The sequence below is a fragment of the Anopheles coustani genome, chromosome 2 (assembly GCF_943734705.1).
Source record: "Anopheles coustani chromosome 2, idAnoCousDA_361_x.2, whole genome shotgun sequence".
NCBI lineage: Eukaryota > Metazoa > Arthropoda > Insecta > Diptera > Culicidae > Anopheles > Anopheles coustani.
The window spans coordinates 5,398,784-5,418,987 of NC_071289.1; the positions used below are offsets into that span (position 1 = coordinate 5,398,784).

Sequence of the window (20,204 nt, forward strand, 5' to 3'; positions counted from 1 at the left end):
TTTGTTGTTTGTGTTGTGTTCGTGTTGTGTTCATTTTCCTTTAAAGGCTTCGTTGAGAAAACTTGGATCAACATTAGCGAGCCTATGGAAGGAAAAAGAAACCCCAAAGTCATACTAAACCGATCGACTGGCGACGATTGGCAAATCACAGCGAATCGGAATTAGAAGCAACAATCCTGGTGTTGTTGTCAACTAAGAAAGAAGAAAACAGGAAAACTCCCCACAAATTCCTCCCACCAAGAGGGGGAAATGGTGGGGACATTAAGAGAAAAAGTTCGAACGCGGTTCGAATAAATTTCCCCGGTCTCTCGGCGCCTTTATTCCGTCCCGGCTTTCCCCGGTTCGACGCTTGATGGGGCGTCATAATTTCGGGCTCATTTAACTTCGTACAGATTTTCCCGAGCGCCATCTGCGCGTTCGACGGTGGATGTCAATAAATTTAAGGTTTTAGGCAGCGTCGAAGAACTGGTGTTTTGGGTGAGTTCGTGGGGGAAGAGCGAAAGCAAAATTATTGATTCCTATTAAATCTGGGTCTGTAAAAAGTTGTCTATAAAAATTGATTGTGCGTACTTAAGGGACACGAAAATCGCGAAGGAAGAAATATTCTGCTAGAGGAAGTACTCCCTAACGCCACGCTTCAAAAGTCAATGGGGTAGAATGGAAGAGTGCATTGCTTCCAGGTTGACACAAAGCTCTTAAATTCAATATTGAGTTGGAGTAATAAAAAAAGAACCGCTAGACTGGGTTAGTTTGTAAGATTTTTTGACGCTATTTTACGCGAGCTTGAAGAGAGGAAAATAAATTTCCTTCCATTCCGCATGTATCGTTCCGAAGGAAACGGATAAGAATAAACCGAGTGCACAACCGTGAACTCATTTCTATTTGTTTCCAAACTCTACCGGCACATAAACTACTCTCCCTTTCCTTTTCGACCGGTTTTCCTTGCTCGCTCTCCCCCATTGGCCGAACGGAGCATGGTAATGGCAAAAATCACGGTTCACTTGCTGATTTATTGGGGAAAGTAATCAGAAAATAATCAAAAGTTCTGCCCCAACGTCAACTGCTCGGCGCCTGCACTAGGGGCGACGTCGAAGGCGACCGTCGTGGCCGCGTTCTGCTTCGTCGTCGTAACGTCTTAACGGCAGGAAGCCGTTTTTCTTCGCCTCGACGGGCCCCGAACGTTGGTGGAGTCGGAAGTTGTAACGTCGTCCCGGTTCGCAGTCACAGGAAATTAATCGATTCGTTGGCTGGGTTAGATACTTATGCTTTGCCCAACGAAGTTTAGTTTTGTGTTTGCGTTTGACGCGCACTTTGTTACATGTTCGGTGCAGTTTGGCTGATGGAAGAAATTTATCAAATTCTATGGTACTTGTTGGAAAAAAGTACGTTTTAAATCATCTTCCCTATCGATATATATTTTTTGCAACAACAAGGGAGCATTCTACATCACCTTTAGTTTGGGTGGTTGTGAAAATAAAGAGAGCGAGTGCAGAAAAGTCCGCCAGTAGTTGGCTCGCCGCCAAACCCATAATGCCAGCAGATAATCTCCATTAGCCATAATCCGCCAGCCAAATGAAACCGAAAGCTGTCGATAACAGCAATAAGATGATGATGTCGATTATGTTGGCTGATGGTGGAAACCTTTCATTGGTTCCCTTTCATTGGCACATATTTACTTTTATGTTCCGTTCCATATCTTTCCACTCGTTGGTTATGCAGTGACTTCGGGCGTCAAATGCGCTGTGGCGTGGTTGCGACAAATTAAAACATAAAAGAAATATCTCGTAACACACAAGATTGCAATCGGGATTGCAGTCGCAGAATGGGAAAAACTGTCCCACACATGCTGACTTTCTTATGCTTACTATCACCGGGAATGTGCCATTTTGCTATCGATCCTTTATGGGAATGTGCTTGCGAGAACAAAACTGTATTTTAGCATTGTTCGGGAAAAAAACCTATGGCACTCAATGTTGGTGGCCTCAGCATTGCAGACGTGTCCGTGCATTATTATGTCGTTTTTGACACTCGTTTGCCTTTATCCTTCCAGCAGACTTTCCTTTTTATGTATTTTCTTTTCGTGGGGCATGCGTTTCTTTTTCCCTCGGAATGTTACACCATTGTGCTAGACTAAACATCCAGAAAAATACGAGAAAAGGAATCACATTTACCAGGGCGTTTATCGCACGTTTCAATCAAACATTTTCGCACGGAAAATTTCCTTCGTAAGGAATAATGTTTTCGATTCAAATGGTAGCATGGTGGGAGATACAGAAAAACGTGGCAGCTTTTGGAAAAATGGTACTATGATATCTTTTGTGTTTCATCGACAAATTGATCTCTTAAAACAGATTGTTCACCAGATTTACTTTTCTGGAAATATAAAAAAATATTTCAGAATGTTTATGTTTCACGTCACGAGTTAAGTTTACAAACTCATCATTGAATTATCGTTATGCTGATGAGCTTTTTTTCGGAGAGTAATCAGTTTCCTTAATTTTATTTGTCTTTCCAATTTGTTTCATTTTTATTTTTGGATTCCCACAAAAAAAAATCGGTCAAAAAAGAGATATAAAAAATGCATAATAATGTTCATTATACGGTTTCGTTTATTTTCGTCCGAGAAGGTTGTTTGTTTATGGTGAATTTTAAATCCATCGCATGGAAGCGGCACCGCTGGCATGTTTACGGAAATAGAAGCAAACATTTTGCCCAACAAAGTTTAACCACTTTTTCCGGCATCTCACGCCACCGGTCACGCATTTCTTGTCTTATGAATAATTGAAAAATTATCGAACCGTAAAAGGTTCCTTTGCAGGCGCATGCCCGAAGCATCGATCAGGCATACGCACCAACGTATTGAAGTGATGTTTCGTGTGTTTCTCCACCGGGGAAAAAAAGTTATCGAAACCCGTAAATCGTCGTCCGAAAACCACCAACCTTGCTGGTGGTGCACGAGTTTCCGGTAGCATTTGCCTTTTCGACTCGTCGCCGATGATCTCGATCTTTCTGCCAGACTTTCGGTACCCCATTTCCCTCCCGGTTTGGGTGTTTCGAGTTGGCTTTGAAAGCCTTCGGGGCAAAAGAAAACAGCACAGCACAGCGGGGCAAGAAAAACAGGAGCAGGAACCAAAAAGAACAATATTTGTGTATGTTTTTGACTTGTCACGATTTTTCTCTCCATTTTCCGCCACTTTTCACCGGGGACAACGTGCATAAATTGTGCGCAAACTTTTGCCATTTTGTTTCTCCACCCGCGCCCAACTCACTTTCGATTTCCGTCGCTCTACTAAATTGGAGGTTTTTGTTGAGCTTTTTACAACATTTTTTTTCCCACTTCCCAAACTCCTTTTGCCCGGCAACGGATGAAAGAGGCTTAAACCACCACCATGACCGGGGAAAATACGACACATTGGGAAACTCATGGGTTGCATTATGTAAAAGCTACAACAGAAATGGATTCAATAAACATTCAACCGACTCTCCCAGCAGCCTACGTCGAGCTTTCCACCCCGAAAACCCCCGAATGTTTGTTTTGCCCGGTGATGATGAAAATACATGAATATGTTCCCATTCCCGGCCTTCATTTGCTTCCACCTAACCGCCCAATCAACCGGGCGACAAACCGCACGAGTTGTTGAAGTTGGTTTAGAACTCCCAAAAAAAAGGGGAGCATGCGAGGGAGAAAAAAAGAAAAAGAAACTGAAATCGTTCCAAAAAATAACAACTGGAAACTTTTCCACAGGTAAAAAGGTAAACTTTTCCAAGACAATCCACTCGTTACTCGTCCCACGCCGCCGCCACCGCCGCCGTCGGGTGTCTACGGAACCCCGGTGGAAAGCGCCGTCGATGGCAGCATACAGTAAAGTACACATATTTATCTGCGCTACCTGAGGAGAAACTTGTTGCCAAGTTTTCCGTTTCCTAGCGGGAAAGTAATTATTATTGTTGGGCCGGAGAAATTATAATGAATTGGTGGAGGCAGCGGGGGAGAGCGGGGCGGCTGCTGGGAGGAGGTTCGCAGCTTTGGCTTTTTCCGGGAATTTGCTTACGCGGTGTTAGCGAGATGAGATGCCCAGTTTTCCGCCGGAATGATTACGGCTTCTGATTTTATGTTGTTCCACTCGGGAGGAAGTTTACTTCTCCTTTCTTCGGGCTGGCCCTGTTTGTCGTTCGTTTCGGGGTTGTTAGAGTTCGAAGTTGTGCTTCCCTTCGCAACTGAAGAAAATCATCCGACAAATGGAATCGCTTATCGATTCCGTGAACAAAGCGAAGCCGAAGAAGGAAGGTACGAAAAACTTCTTTTGAAGGTCGATAAATTTGTTCACCAAGGAGAACACGATTGAGAAACGAACCCCCCAAGCAGAGTGCTTCCACTGGTGGTGTTTCCCACGAGTTGCCCTCGGGGAGGGAGAAATACAACGCCTGCGATAGCAATCGGAAAAGGTGGGACACACTTAGGTGCTGGTAGGGAGGGAGATTTCGCCAAAAAACATTCCGGAAGTCAGCGGGAGACTCCAATTGACGACATGATACCTACCACCGTCGACACACTCGGCACACATTTCCCGTCGAAGATTTGCTCGTTTGCTCGAGGAAGTTTTCTTGCATTTGGGAAAATGTTAGGCCTCGACCACTAGCGAGACTCGAGCTCCCGCGGTTGTGAAACAGCTGGAAATGTGTACATCCTGTTGAATGCAGTACATTGACAAATGATGGCGCTTAGCGGAGCCATTATGTACAACATTCATATTAAAGAAACAACAGAATTGTTTGAAATCGAATCGGCTTAAAGATATTTGCAGTGAGTAAAATTCTATGTTGAGGTAGGAGATGGGATTCACCATCTTCAATACTTCATTCTATCTTCTCATTATCTTCAGCATTAAATGTCGACTTTTGATGTCACTCGCCCCTTTTTCCAGTCGTATTAAAGTTTCCTTGCGAAGAAGTGTGTCACGAAGGAAAACAAAAATATTTTTGAATTACACTTTCCCTTTGTTTGAATTTTTTTCAACCTGTGCTACAAAACTGGTCGTCGAAAAGTTTTGTCGGTTGTTTCTCTCTCTCAACACATGAATGTGAAATGAAGATGAATGACGTGTTTGTTCCTCCGCTGTATGGCTCTTAACCGCTTTGCTGGTATAATGATATGCCAGGAAAGAAAAAGTCTACCAGGTACCGAGTTACTGGTACTTATGAAAAATGTAATGAAAACGAAGCAATGAATAAAAAAATACTCTTATATCTGGAGTAAAAAGGACTCCGCAAAAAGACAAAACTCACAATTCTTCGTGAAAGACATTTTCATTTCGCGGTGAGGAAGAAGATTGTGAAAAATAACTTTTCAACATAAAACTGAGTTTTGGTTCTACCATCAACACCATTCAATCCAGGAGTGGAGCTAGGGAAAATCGGGAAAATTGAAACTTTTGTTCTAGTTATGTGAAATAAAAAGGGAATACTTCCACTGCAATTGTGAAAGGATATTGCTGTGCTATATAGATGGGTGCTATAGAATGCTTTGTTCTTTTATCAGGTTTTCAAAGCATCTCGTTTTGACTTGTAATTCTAACTATTTATACTACTTGTGTTGTGCAAGGCTAGCGGGCTAACATGCTCCAGATCATTAATGTAACGTGAGCCACTTTTTCGAAATAATATTCAACCTCAATGTGGCACATTCTCTAGGGCGCATATAAAACTGAAATTCATTTTTCATTCCAATTTACCTTTCAAGTATCATATTCATAACCATTCCCTTTCGCCTCAACCGTTTCAGATTAAAAGTGGACAACAATGGAGGCGCCTGGTGCCCGAAGCACATGGTCTCCCGGGGTCTGAAGGAGTACTTGCAGATCGACCTGCTGAAGATGCACGTCATTACCGCCATCAAAACGCAGGGCCGCTTTGGTAAAGGTCAAGGTCGCGAGTACACCGAAGCGTACGCACTGGAGTACTGGCGTCCTGGATTCACCAAGTGGAAGCGGTGGAAAAACACGCGCGATAATGAGGTAAGCAAACACAGAAAGGAGATAAATAAAGATAGCAATGCGCCAGGCTTACATATAACTAAAGTATGAAAAGTCACCAGGCGGTTAGTTGTACTTGAATATGAGATCGTTGCATGAACGGAAAAGCAATAAGAAAAGACCTTCTTGACCTACTAAATATTCTTTAGTAAAACCTACAAAACCGCTCAAAGCTCAAAGTGTTTTTTTTTTATTTGCGGTGAAAGCACCACATACCTCTCGACTAGCAAAGCGAACGTCGGTAAAACCGTGTGCAGTCAATTGAAATGCGCGTGCTCGGTGGCTGTAAAAAATGAGTTTCATTCCAACCTGCCTATGACTGTGTAAAAGACTGTTGAATGAAAATGAAAGCAACCACTTCAAAGCTTCAAAAGAAGCTGCTGCAGCATGATCCGCACCTGGCGGTGTCAGAAACACAAGTGTAGCGAAAGTCACGATAATCACCGTTGCGCATCCGAGTGTCTTCTTCGTTGGTAGGACCTTGCCACAGCTAAGGGAAAACCAGTTTGTAGCTCATGCGCTTTCTCAACGAACTAAACTTTTCATTAAAAAAAAAAAAACAATTTAAAAAGCTTTTTATTCCGTTGGGTTTAGTATTTTAACACAAAGCCACTCATCCTTTTACCCTCAGAAATGCGAATGGAAAACAACCTTTTAAAATTTAATCGAAACGCAGCCTATTCAAACAACCAACACTAAGTTTATTTTCGTTGTTAATGCGTAGGAACTTGTAAAAAACAATCTAAAAATTTAATTGAATATTTGATAATTTCATTATACGACTTTACATGGACACACAAATTAGGGTACGGCACAAAAAAAAGTCCTTTGGTTGAAAGTTAGACAAAAAACCGAAGGTTTGGTAATTTTTTGTCCCTCATACCGCCGGTAATTCAATAAACAGGTGTTTTCTGAACAGAAAGAAAACGGTCCAGTACAATGCAAAACACGAAACCATAACTAAGCCTCACTTTAATTGAAACTTTGAGAACTTTGTTCGTAACGACAGCCATTTCTAGCACAAAAAGTAAAACAAAACGCTCGCCGCTAGTCGAGATGGCAGCAGGAGCGCGGAAAACACAACCACCGGGAAATTGTCCCACTGGAAAAGTCACCCCTAGGCCTACACGAAGTGGTTGGGGACATTTTTGTACGTCTGTTTTTTTTTTTGCCGAGAAGCTTTTCTCAACAAACCGAACAAAGACAACTCTCGGAGGAAAATGGCGGCACGGCGTACGGCGGCAAAATTGTCATAAATTAACAAGTGAAATTCAAATTACCTGAATTTAATTAGTTGATGTTTCTGGCGGCGTTTTGCTTTCCTTCTCGGTTCCATTTCTTGGCCACAGGGGACAAATGTTTGAGTTTGAATTCGTTCTTTTGCTTTGAGTCAGTAAATTTTTGTGTTTTTGCGTGTTTTCCATTGATGTTCCTTTGTTGTTCTATTGTTTTGGAGGTTGAAATTATTTTGCTGGCCGTATTTTTGTTATTAAATTAACAGCTAGATTCCATTTCTAATTATAGTTTAATTTAAAAAGTCGCTTGCACTATTAATTTCTGTAATTTATTTTCCTTTTTGACCAACGTAAAACTTTCGAACGAACAAAATATTCCAACGCAATCAAAAGTAATTGTACTCACGGTTTTTTCTTTTCCGATTCTTTCTCTCCCTTTTCCAATTGCAGATCCTTTCGGGCAACATCAACACCTACAGCGAGGTGGAGCAGGCGCTGCAACCAATTATTTTCGCCTCGAAAATTCGCATATACCCGTACAGTCTGTACGATCGGACGGTTTGTCTGCGGGCCGAAATCATCGGGTGCGAGTGGGACGGTAAGTGAATTCCGGCTAACGAGCCGTATTATCCTTGCTCAAGAGTTCGTGGCATGATGGCGTTGGTGTTTCCCGGCTGGGGCCAGCCTTGCTCTCACAACTGACATTCCGTTCTGTAAGCGTTTTTTCTTCCTGCACAGTCGTCATACAATGGTGACATGCTGATGATGATAATGATGATGATGGAGCGGTGCAAAAAAGGAGAATGACCTTACTAGGGGAAAGAGAAGTGTAGCTTCATTGCTTTCAAGCATCCGTGGATAGTTCATAGTTGACAAGGAGGATTCCACAAGCCCTGTGCATGTAGGCATCTAAGAGCACTCGGGTCACAACATGACTGTGATATCATTCCTAGGAGTTTAAGCAATGATTTACCAGCACGGACATAACTGCCATGACATTTTTCTTTTCAAATGATGCTGAAGCATATTCGAAATTCAAATATTCACTTTAAACCAGGATTCGAAAACCTGTCCCTTTTTTTCTATGAAATTATCTTACCGCCCATCTCTTGGATCAGAATGTCTCTGTCATCAAATAGTCAAACAGATCGAACTCAAAGATTGATTGACAAACCCACTAGGATTGATTCTCACCTTACAACCTCAACTGTTGACCAGCGGTGGAAAGCAGCGTCCAACCTCAACCCAGCGCCGTTTGATTTATGTTTCTTTTTGGAGAGCTGTGTCATCGTCGTCTTGATTGCGTTCATTAAGGAACGACAAATTAATTGATTCGGACGTCAAAGGCTTCGGCCACAATCAATTTTCCGGATATTGATTATGGTTTAGGGAATGGTTTGTACGATGCAATGGTGTGTGTGTATCGTGTTTGGTGAAGTCCATAAAGGTTTAAAATGTGCATGGGATGCTATAGTTTTCAAAGCGATAAATTTTTAAAGCTGGGCTTTTCAATACTTCACACGCTTAGGGACGTATTTATTTCGTATTTTAAAGGAATTCTTTTCCATTTAAAAACTGCATACTGAAATGAACCCTTTCGAACAATATTCCACTAGTTGAGTGCCAGTATCTGTTGCGCCAAAAAACGGGCAGTCCCTTATCGGGACAAGTAAACGCCCTTCAAGTCACACAGTCCTGATAGATTGTAAATTAGTCATTAAAATATTTCCGTTCCATCTATTCCTGCATCTCGTCTGGATCGACGTCGGGGCAGTGGCAACAGTCTGGTAATAAAAACGTGAACAGCGATGTCTCGTTTCCTGCTCAAGGGTGCCGGGCACCGGGCAAGATCCTGTCCGGAAAGGATAATAAATTACCCATCAACATCTCCATCCATCCATCCATCATTTTATGTCGAAAGGCTTGGGCGAGTTAGCACCGGTTGACCCTTTTGGCTTTGGGCGTCGGTGGGATACTCTTCTCTACTCCACAGACTGTCGGGCTCTGTAAGCGCGACATCCACTACGACCAATGATGGTGGTGGTGGTGGCGTATGTTTTTCATAGTGGCTGACCCCATTAGAATAATTTATCGCAGGAAAAGAAACGAAGACGACTGACATGACACAAAAAATGATTGGTAATTTATTTAAAATTGCATTAAACAAATTACGTTCTTGCGTTCCGTACCACACCATGTCTTGCTAGGACTTGTCGTATCGAAACGAAGCTCAGAGCGGTTTGCAGGAGCGAATAAAAACATATCGCTTCCCGGTGATTCGATTGATAGCGCCTAAGTGCTTAGAAGCTTCCAGATATAGTCAGAGCGGTTAAAGAAAGAATAGTGTTGAATAGAAAGTGGAGCAAATAAAAATAAATAAATTTATGGAATCATGTTTAAAGAAGGAAACCTTACCGATCTAGTGTTGGTCTAGGGATACATAAATAAAACAAGTTGAAGAAAATGTTTTTCTTCTTATAGAACAACATTTTCCAATTGTTTCAAATACAGTTTAAATCAATGAAAGATCAATACGAATCTTTTAACCATAAAGGCATCGCGACCAACATTCATTTGTAATCTGGAAATTTAAAATTACATTAGGTTGGCTTTTCGGTCAAATCTGCAGACCACAGTGAATGCAAATATGATTGTTTCCACTAGCCTCCCAGACAAAGCTGGCGGAAAAAAGGACCGACCCAGCTCATTGTTGTCCACAATCGCGATGAAAATCGCACTGTCGGATGTTTGCCTCCGTTTGGGGTTTGGGTGGGGTGGAGGGGAGGGGCGACTGTCTGGTTGCGATTATGTTGATGGCATCAGAACGACAGACGAAAACAGAGGAGGGAAGCGCAGTGTTGAATTCATTGGATGGAAGTGCATTCTTCCGGTACAATACTTAACGGTGGCTGGGGTGCATTATGTTGCTACGTGGAGAGAGAGAGGAGGAGGGGGTGGTTCAATCAAGAAGAGGGGGACGATTTTGCACAAACATTATGCTATCCTTTGACACCTGCGCGCCTGCGGCGTGTTGTGGAAAATGTTTCGATTTGACGCTATTTTGTGCAAATCTTTGGCGTCGCCTTTTACGTTTCGCTCCGATTGGGAATGAATGGCATTGGAATCATTCGATTTCCAAACAATTTCATTTCTTCAATTCTTTCTTTCCGATTACTTTGTTGGCATCCCAATAAAACTTTTGTTTCGTTCCAATTTCCTTCTTTTATGCATTATGATTATTGAAATATCAATAAATGTCATAACGTATCGCTAGGGCTTTAGATTTTGATACAATTTTTAAGCCTAGACTCATTTCTATCACATTGATGGATGGGTTTATTATTGGCCACGAATTTGCTTGCCGATGGTTGAATCGATAATATTCGGGGCCCTGACTTTCCTGACTCCTGTCTGACTTCGAACGCACTGCTATTTGTCTACGCCGACCACAATTATGTTTGCAAATCAAACCCGATTCAGACTGCAGGGGATTTTTCTTTTTCTCTTACTTCTATTAAATGTTGTGTTTTAAATAATCTTCACAAATATGACTCTTTGAATAAGGGTTTATTTATTTCGGCGTAGGAGAAAGAATTTAACCACACATAAGTATGCCTTTAAATAGGAATATCGTTGAAAGTTTGTGAAAAACACCAGCTTGTTTGGTGTGATTTGTGTGACATTGTCCGAGTGTCGCATTTTCCCTCGTCTGTACTGATTTATGGAACATAATTAATAGAATATCTTCACACGCAGATGTCTTATGGGACCCAAACTGGTCCTTCCTAAATCAATTTCACCAAGCAACGGGCAACATATTTCATATTTTCCTAAAAGATTTATTACCCATAGACGATCATTCTTAATCGTCTTCACTCGAAAGCATAAATCCCCTTCGGTTAGTTCTCAAGCATCCTTTGGGCGCAACAGGCAACACCCGACGAAGGAAACCGAGGGACACAACATATCTTGTTCAGCGTGTGATAGATTGCTCACACGATTCAAGGAAATCTTAAACCGGCCCAAAACCAACACTTCGATTTGTAAGGGTAAAAAAATAGGGCATCATCAAACAGCAGTAAACCGGAGCAGATTTTCCTACCGGAAAACATAAGCCGTACCGAATTTGAGTGAAGCTTGCACGCGCAGTGACGGGGGAGGGGAAATAGGATCAAGATATGGGTGGTGTTGTTATTGGGGTGTTTGTTTACACAACCGAAGTGTGTTGCTTCTTTGTTTGATACTTTCTTGGCGCCTCGTGAATGCTCCAACGTTGCTACCTTCTGCTTTTCCATGCTGATCCAAACGAACTTGGCTGAGTTGTGTTTTGCTTCGTTTTTTAAAGGCTATAGATGAATCAAAACATTTCTTCGGGGAGGGGAGAAGCATGAGAAGCGACACGATGGAACATATGTTTCTTTCGTACTGTGATCGAGCGGCTTTGGGTCTTTCCATAAACATAACAATGCCATCTATAACATTCCCAGCATGCCACCAGTTGCGTTCGGGTTTTTTTTTCTTTTACATTTTCCGTTTGTTCTATTCGTTTTTTTTATCGAAACGATCGGCTCCACGCTACCAAAAAGAACTCATCCCGGCACCCCGAATCGCCTCTCGACTCACATCATTCCAATTAATAATCTGTTTAATATCGCACTCCAACTAATTTGGGCGAAACAGCGAGACGCTTTTCACATACCACCTCCGGCTTTCGTCTCCTGTTTATGCCTCGCCGTTTAACCGTGGCGTTTATCGACAACGGTTCCCTATTTTTCCTCGTTATGTCTCTCCTTTCTGGCCGACTCGGCAACCCGGGTCTGGCACCATCGTGACGGCGCATTTTTATTATGCGACCTATCCCTATCCCACGGCCAGCTTTGTGCACATGTTCCGTGGGGCAGCATTTTCCTCGTTCTTGTTTTTTTTTTTATCGTTTCTCTTACATTTTCCTGCTCCAGCCACCACGGTGTGTGTGCGTCTGTCTGCGGACGCGGCTGGAGCTAACGGCCACCATCTAGTAGTAATTGGCCGTTCCACAACCCACAAGTCTGGCTGGCTGGGTTTTTAAATAAAAAAAAACCCCCCAACCGATGGCTCCACGATGCGTTGATGGCCACAGATGGTGCAGCTGTCAAATAAAGAACCGAGAGAGAGACTCCCGTCGTCGTCGTCGTCATCCGCTGGATGGGTTTTACGATTGCGAATTGATTTTCTTATTTGATTTTCTCCGCTCCACTTGCGGCGCGGGATGTGGATGATAATTATTTTAACGATTGCGAAGGAAGAAGTTCGAACCGAAAGGGAGGACGATAAAATACATTGCAAAGCAGGATTGTCTAGTTTATTGTGTTGAGTGAAACACTTTCAAGGAGATTGAAACGTATTTTATTCTGATTTTTATACCATTTCTAGTTCGATTTTCCCCATTGAATGTATCTTTCTATATCAATATACAATACCGTTTTTCGTTTTGTGATTTGTTGTGTATATCATTTACCTCACATCCCTCTTACAAGAGCCGATTCGCTCACGTTCCATTATTAGAACCATATTTCCAACCTCCCCGGTATCCATTAATCGATAACATCGATGCATCGCTAACCGATCACAAATCGAACGACTAATTATCATTAATGGAGCCGAGCTCTTAAGCCGGTTACGGAGCGAGTCGCATCAGATACCTTCGGTCCTTGCAGTCGGCTGGCAAGGAACGGATTAATAATTACCATCGCAACAGTAATGGAACTCGCTGCATTAACGTAATAACACTAATGATTGTGCGTAATTAACGTTAACATGCTTTTATTCGGCCGGTTTGCATACTTTATTCATGGCACCGGGGAGAATAGCCACGAGCGAAGCGACGAAGGGCAGCCGGCGCTGGGAAACTTTTCTTGGCGGAATAAAAGCACTGCCCTGCTTGCATACATATGCGTGCGCGATAATCCATTTGTGTGATCTTCGTGTTCCAACGTCCACCCACCCACCGGAATCAACCCGATTCCGATGTCATCGGATGCCGGGGGGTTCCATTTCGGTAATTATGTTACAGCTCCGGTATTCCATTTGTTACGAGGAAACGCTTCGGGAAAGGAGGGAATTTTCACAGATGGCCTAATGGTTGAGGTTTGGAATGAACGTGATTCCAACGGCTTTGTGGGTGGTGGTTTCCTGGCGCCACATCGCTTTAATGCTTCGCCATCCGTTGACAACTTTATTTCCAACTCTTCTTTGCCATAAGGAAACACTCCGTGAATTCTTTGATCTTTATTCGGTTTATTCCCCTGCAAGACGTACATACTAGTTTTATTTCACACCTTGTTCGAAACATGCACTCGAAACTCGTTTGATTTTTGTCCAACGGACGATTTTTTAACTAATAAACTGTTCGATCATGGGGGTTTGAAGCAAAGATGTGTGTGTTCTCCCTCTTTTCCTCTCCTGCCAACGGTTACCGCAGCCAAAGTAAACAAATTTAAATAGGACGCCTTCCACGGTATTCGCCGATCAGACGCAGTGTAATTAAATTTCCTCTCAGTGCAACGACCCTCACGTGGCGTCTATTGCTCCACAACCCACAAAAAAGGGTAGCAGCCATCTTAGTTCGACAAGGTTTTCCCGACAAAAACAGCAGACATTAGCCCCACCACCCCCCGAGGGGGCAATCGTTCCACTTCGGTAGTTCAAAGTAACAGTAGCTTCTTGTACTTGTCTTTCTCCAAGAAAGTGTTTCATTTTCCTTTGATCTTCTGTAATGGAAATGTTGCATCTATGAATGCTCAAATTAGGTAACATGATTTCTTACTCAGCCTGAAGGTTTTTGTTTATGTTATGGAACGAACTTTTCCAACTGTTTTAAGAAGAATTTTCCCCAAATGTTTACCAATGAATGGCCAATGAAACCATTATGCAATCGATTACATCTCAAATCTGCAAAATTATTCCATTCTTCGTATTTCTCTAGTGGAATAATCAGCTTTTCTAGGTGATGGCAAATTGTGAGGAATGATTCTACCGCACGGATTGAGCTTTTCACGTAATCCTTCCACAGCTACACACAGGTTGCCTTTTGGGATTGACCATTCGTCATGCGAAGGGAAAGGAATAAAGTCAGCGTCCTTTTCCTATTGGTCCCCTTCTGCTCGCATCGCACGGACGTTCAATCATATCAAGTGTGTTGACCCCGGGCTCGGGTTCGCAGGCGAAGGATGCTTTTCCGTTTGCCTTATGTCGTTTCAAAACTAATCTCGGGTGTCGAGTCCCTCGGGAAAATCGCTCGACCGCTGGACGGCGGCATTTGTCACCTAGGAAATATGTTTGTGTGTGTGTGGGGTTTTTTGTCGTTTTTTCCCTCTTCTTCTTCCCTAATACGTTGTGATTACGAGGAAGAATAATCCGGGGGGGTTTGCCCCACCGGTGACTCTTGTGAGAGCCAGAAATGACAGATGTGGAAGTTGCTGTTGCTCGCCTCTAATAGAGGTGAAATTACACCCACAACAGCCGCATTCGATGGGTGGTGAAAATAGAGCAATATCCTCCCTCGGACCGGCACCAGACGGTACGATCTCTACCGTTCCGGTCCCCACGGTGCCAATTGCCACGCTCCCCCCCACTGTCAGCACTCGGCAGCTGTGCTTTCCCGCAGAAAACGCGAGGCCACCGGGAAGGAAATTGTCATTGGTCGAGAAAATACAATAAAAGTTGATAATGACTCCGGGGATCAATGGGACATCCGGTGCGGCAGCCACGACCAGTCCCAGCTTGTTCTAGGCCACCGTCGACGACTCGGGCGGGTTGCGCTGGAAGCAGCTAACTTTCCATTCCGCGTGAAAAGCGTCGGCGAGAGAAAATAAAAAAGCACGAAATGGTCACTGGTCGCCTCGAGGCCGGGGCCTCATCTGTAGCGCAGCACCGAGCACGGTGGGACACCTATTGCAGGAGCAAATTAGATTGACACTGCTGTCCGTCCGTTCCTCGACGACACACACCCGGGTGGTTTGCAGCGTTGTGTTGTTCTTGCGGGGACGATGATTATCGGCCTTCCGTGCTCCGACCGCTGGAGGAAGTTAGTTTTGCGGACGGTATTTGTTTGCAATTTTTCTTCAATAAAGTGATCAGGAAAAGTTGGCAAATCGATAGCACCAAACAGTGGCAGTCAATCGAGAACCTATCGAGAGTTGTTCGAGTAGAGGAAAACTTTCAGCTAGAAAGAGTATCATTCGAGAAGTGTTGTTGATGTTGGGCTGTTTCTTACTTCGTGTCTTCGAAAAACGATAACGAGACTAAGACTTTTCTCATGTACAACATTGTACTTATTTTTATGCTTTTTCCCGAACTAAATACCAATTAAAAATGTGTATCCTAACATTTCCTATTGCTTTAAACCGTTTCTCTTTCCAGAGGGCCTTCTTTCGTACAGCATTCCTAAAGGCGTGATCCGCGGCGTGGAGGTTGATCTCTCCGATCGGACGTACGATGGCGAGGAGGAGGGCGATCGGCTCGTCCGTGGCCTCGGACAGCTGGTCGACGGCCAGAAAGGCGCCGATAACTTCCGCATCGACATACACGGATATGGAAAAGGTAAGCAACATGGTTACATTTCATCAACCCAACACCTTCACCAAGGAAACTCAAGAAAGCATTCATATTAAAAGTCGCACTTCAAGGAAAAATGCCTTCAATTGCTCGACATTTATCCTTTGAGTGTAATTTATGTAAAGTTTTCCCACAGCCGAGGAAAACATGCTACACATTGGGAGCTTAATGTTGCGATAATAATTCAAATCCAACTCCAACGCCAACGCTGTTTGTGCAAGAAACCCATTAGCAATGTCTGCTTTGATCAGAAGCGCCACCCGTTTTTCCCATGGCTTGAACTTGTGTGTGTGTGTGTGTATGAGTGCGTGTTAAAGAATGTTTGTTCAAGTAGCAAACACCAACCATGCACACTTACAAATTGCCTGCGCCACCGGAGGTCGAGTATTTGCTAACGTATTAAATACTTTCGATTTGTGTGCTTGCCAAATGCCAAGAGGTTGTTGTAGAAGGTCTTGAGTGCCCATTCTTTCGATTCCTGCTCCTTGGGCAGAAGAACGGGGAGGAAGAGACATTGGTGAAAATAGGATCAGATCTGCTGGCGATAGGAAAACCATTTGCTGCCGGAGGAATTTCCCATCGGCCTTTCCCTGCACGATGCGCAAACATATCACTTTCTTTGTTCTTTCTTCGACTCCTCGAGTCGCTTCTTCTTTGGAAAAGGATGAGTTTTCATTTACCATCCATCCGACTCGAGTCATTTTGCATTCCTTAGCCGAAGCCATGAGCCATGTTTGGCACGAGAGGTGCATTTGGCGCAGGTTCATGTGCAGACGGTTGTTTGTTTGCCTTTGTCTAGTGGGAAAAATGCAACTGAAGTGTATCTTCTTCGTATCCTTTTCCCTTCCAAACATACGTCCTTTACCATTGAAGATTTTTTTCTTTCCATTGCACAACTAACAAACCATAAAAGCACTTCTTGAAGCGTTCCTTTAGTGTTCGCCGGAGATTCCATGCGAGTGACCCAAGAGGAAAACTCTTCCCCTTTTCCCCGTGGGGAACCTTCGGTTGGGCGTTAGTATTGGTTGGGACGGATAGATTTCGAACCCTGGCAACGAACGCCGACCGCCTTTGTACATCTGTATGTATGCAAATAATTGTTACTTCAAACTCTACCACCTTCCATCCGGCGTAGATTACCTTCGAGGAACTGAACGAGGAGAAGGATGAAGCGGTGTGGACTTTCCATGAGAAAGCATTTTCCGATGAAGTACCGACCGATCTCTCTCTTTTGACTTGACTTTTCCCCCTCAACCCCGGTTCCCCTCGGAAGGGTTGAAGCAAATTGTTTGCCTCTATTTGTTTCGAAAGTTAATTGTTTCCATCGTACCTCGTCACTTGCACCCTACAGACCACACTCACTTCAGAGCCGCACACGGAAACCCCGACGGCAATCGGTTCGTTCGTTCGGTGGAAAACAGCCCGAGTCCGCCGAGTTGGGGTCCCTCTTTCTGCAACTGACAGCCCGAAGTATATGAGTTTGCACTTTGTGTTCCCCGGCTTTTGCCAATTGCCGTCCAACCAACCCACTCCCACTCCACCACCTTATACACTTCACCCCGACAGGATTGGGAATTTACTTAACCAGTGTGTGTGTGGATGAAAGCGGATAAAAGGCGTCTTTCCTGTTCCGGGAGAAATTTTCCTTCCGACTGCCGGGTGCCGACTAAATTAACAAAATGTTTCTCGATCAAACTAATGTGGCATTCAGGGTTTCGGGCTACCGAACTTCCTGCCTTTCCGCCTTCCCTCTGTGCGAGGTCAAGGGTCATCGAGTCACAGCTGCAGTTGCTCTGCACAGCGGAGGAATGTTGAACGCCCGCAAACGGAAACTGCAATCCTTCATCAGGCCAAGAGCCAAGGTTCTGCCACGGGGAAAAATGTTTCTTTTTTCGAGCCCGAGTGCGCCCGGTGGTGTTGAAATGTTTCCTATTAATTACCGTCTTCTAGTTGATAAATTTTCTACAATTTCTGCCAGCTTTCCCACCCCCCCCAGTTCAGACGGACCGGTTTCTGCTCATGGGCAAAAACTTTTTTGTCCAAAGTCCCATTTCCACCATTTGCTTAATGATGCTTGCTCTGCGTACTTGTTCGCACGAAACATTCGCTCGTTTCATGCGTCTGCAGCAGAAGCACAATTGTTCGAAAAATGAAACTTTTCTACCCCTTCTCGGTGGTAGTTTCTCGGAAAATTTGCTTATTTGTTTTCGAAAGCTATTAGCTTAACGCTTGAAGTGTTTTCAATCTGCATCTGTGCAGCAATTTACTTCGTAATACTTCCCCGTACCGAATGAACTAAAGTTGCACAAGAGTTTCTAACATATGCCAATGGCAAACCGGGTTCACATGCTCGTTCCTTGGCAGACTTTGGCTTCCTTTTTTCTGACTTCACACATGAAATTCCCTTGAAAAAGCTCCCGTCCGAAGCGCGGCAGAAGATTGAAGAGAATAACTCCCCGGTCACGTTTGTGTGAAAGTCCTAGAATATTGGCACTATTTTACATTCTAACCAACCGAGTACGAGTGATGGCGTTTGGCGCTGAGAGAATGCAAAAGGATTGCCAGACGGACACGGACAGAGACAGAGAAGCGTGCCAGCGTCAACGTCTACAATCTACATAATCAATAAAGCTTAATAATCCGGACCACACGGGCGACCGTACATATTATTCAACTCGTGCGGCTTGCCTTTCGATACCTTGGCTTTCGCTCGACGGCTTACATCGGCAGCCTTGAAACTCCCATTCCTCACGGGAGTACCTGTAAGTGCAGTGCACTATTGTTGATGGCGAGGGCGGGAGAGGACGAGAAAGCTTGAAAGGATTTGCAAGCAAAAACCGGACTCCGACCGGCCACATGCGTCTCGATTTTCCCACAGGCAGCAGTTTTCCACCGGAGCAACTTTATCCCTCGCTGCTCCGATCCTGTCCCCCCTTCCCATCGGACTTCCCTCCCACCGGTGTTGGTAACATACGGTCTGGGAGATTCGACAAAAATCCACACACATATACATAGACACATGCTCTCTAGCATAAACTGTAGAATGGAAAACCGCTCAGGTCGTTCGATGCTTCCTCAAATCCTGGATATATGTATGTCGTAGAATGTGCCGTGTGGTTTCCCCCCCCCCCCCCCCCCATTCAACGGGAGTTTCCCGTTGCGTTCCCTTTTCCCAGACAGATTGAAAAAGCGACCCCGGGCACAGAAAGAAGATGGTCGGGACCTCTCTACGTTTGTGGTCCACTCGACGTAATCTGTTCCTGAAACGCAGTAGGACAGCAAACCACCTGCCCTCTTTCAAACAATGCTTGGGAAAATCCCGGCATGCATGTGTGTGTGTGCATGGCAGGGCAGGGAAAGCCGCAGTAACCTTTAAAACCATTGTGACAATAATTTTCGATTAAATGAATATAAAATGACCGGTGTGATCTGCAATTCAAAACCATATTTTCCATTTGCATTTTCTCCAGCTTGCGGTATTGTTTTTTGGATTGGAAATTGTATGTGTGTGTGTGTGTGTGTGTGTGTGTGTGTGCGTGTGCGGTGCTGGGGGTGTGCGTTGATGGGATATTCATCACCGCATTGTACATTGCCGGGGACGTGTTTGTAATTTGAAGTAAAACCGTTCTACCTACTGCCTGCCGCAATGTTAGGTTTCATATGTGATAAATGTGGCATAACCTTGTGGGCATATTTAAATTTATCAGGCTTTGTTATCGGAAAAACCTAAATGTGTCAATATTCTCTAAGAATTGCAGAGTCCTATGTGAAGTGAAACATCTACCCCAATGTTTGGCTTTTAATGTGGATTAGATACAGTTGAAATAGTTTCTCCCCTGATTTGGTCTGACCTTTTGTATCACTATATTGTGAGTGACGTTGATCCGAACGAAAGACATTTTGATATTGAGCCGTTTTTAAATTAATCTACATGCATGGATATCATTATGTTCAATTTGATTTGATTAGATTTAATAAGTAGTAGTTGATAGTTGCTAAAGCTCATATTTTATTCATTGTGACATTTTGAAGCAATTGCTAATGAAACTTAATCAAAAATCCCTGTAGGAAAAAGAAGAAATCATATCGAAAAGTAAATATAATCAAACTCATTCAATCATTCTAATTTATGATGATTTTAAACGCTTTAATGAAAATGAAGATTGCAGCAAACGATGCTCAATTAACAGCCAGAGCAACGAGGATGAGGCTCGGTTTCGGTTTCAGACGAATTAGTACCCTTTTTGCAAGGGAAGGATGGAAAAATATCGGCAAACTTCGCTCCACAAACTAAGAGCAAACAATCTGATTTCGATCATAATTTCCCACCGAGCCACCCTTT

General features: G+C 43.7%; 1 protein-coding gene across 1 annotated transcript in view; it reads left to right on the plus strand.

Annotated features, from left to right (window-relative positions):
• Window positions 1-20,204, plus strand: part of LOC131262254 (discoidin domain-containing receptor tyrosine kinase B) — a 107,227-nt gene that overhangs the window by 41,044 nt on the left and 45,979 nt on the right. The window contains exons 3-5 of the mRNA XM_058264218.1: window positions 5,783-6,014; window positions 7,718-7,865; window positions 15,668-15,847. Coding sequence (XP_058120201.1) covers window positions 5,783-6,014; window positions 7,718-7,865; window positions 15,668-15,847 — 560 coding nt within the window. The remainder of the gene's footprint in view (window positions 1-5,782; window positions 6,015-7,717; window positions 7,866-15,667; window positions 15,848-20,204) is intronic.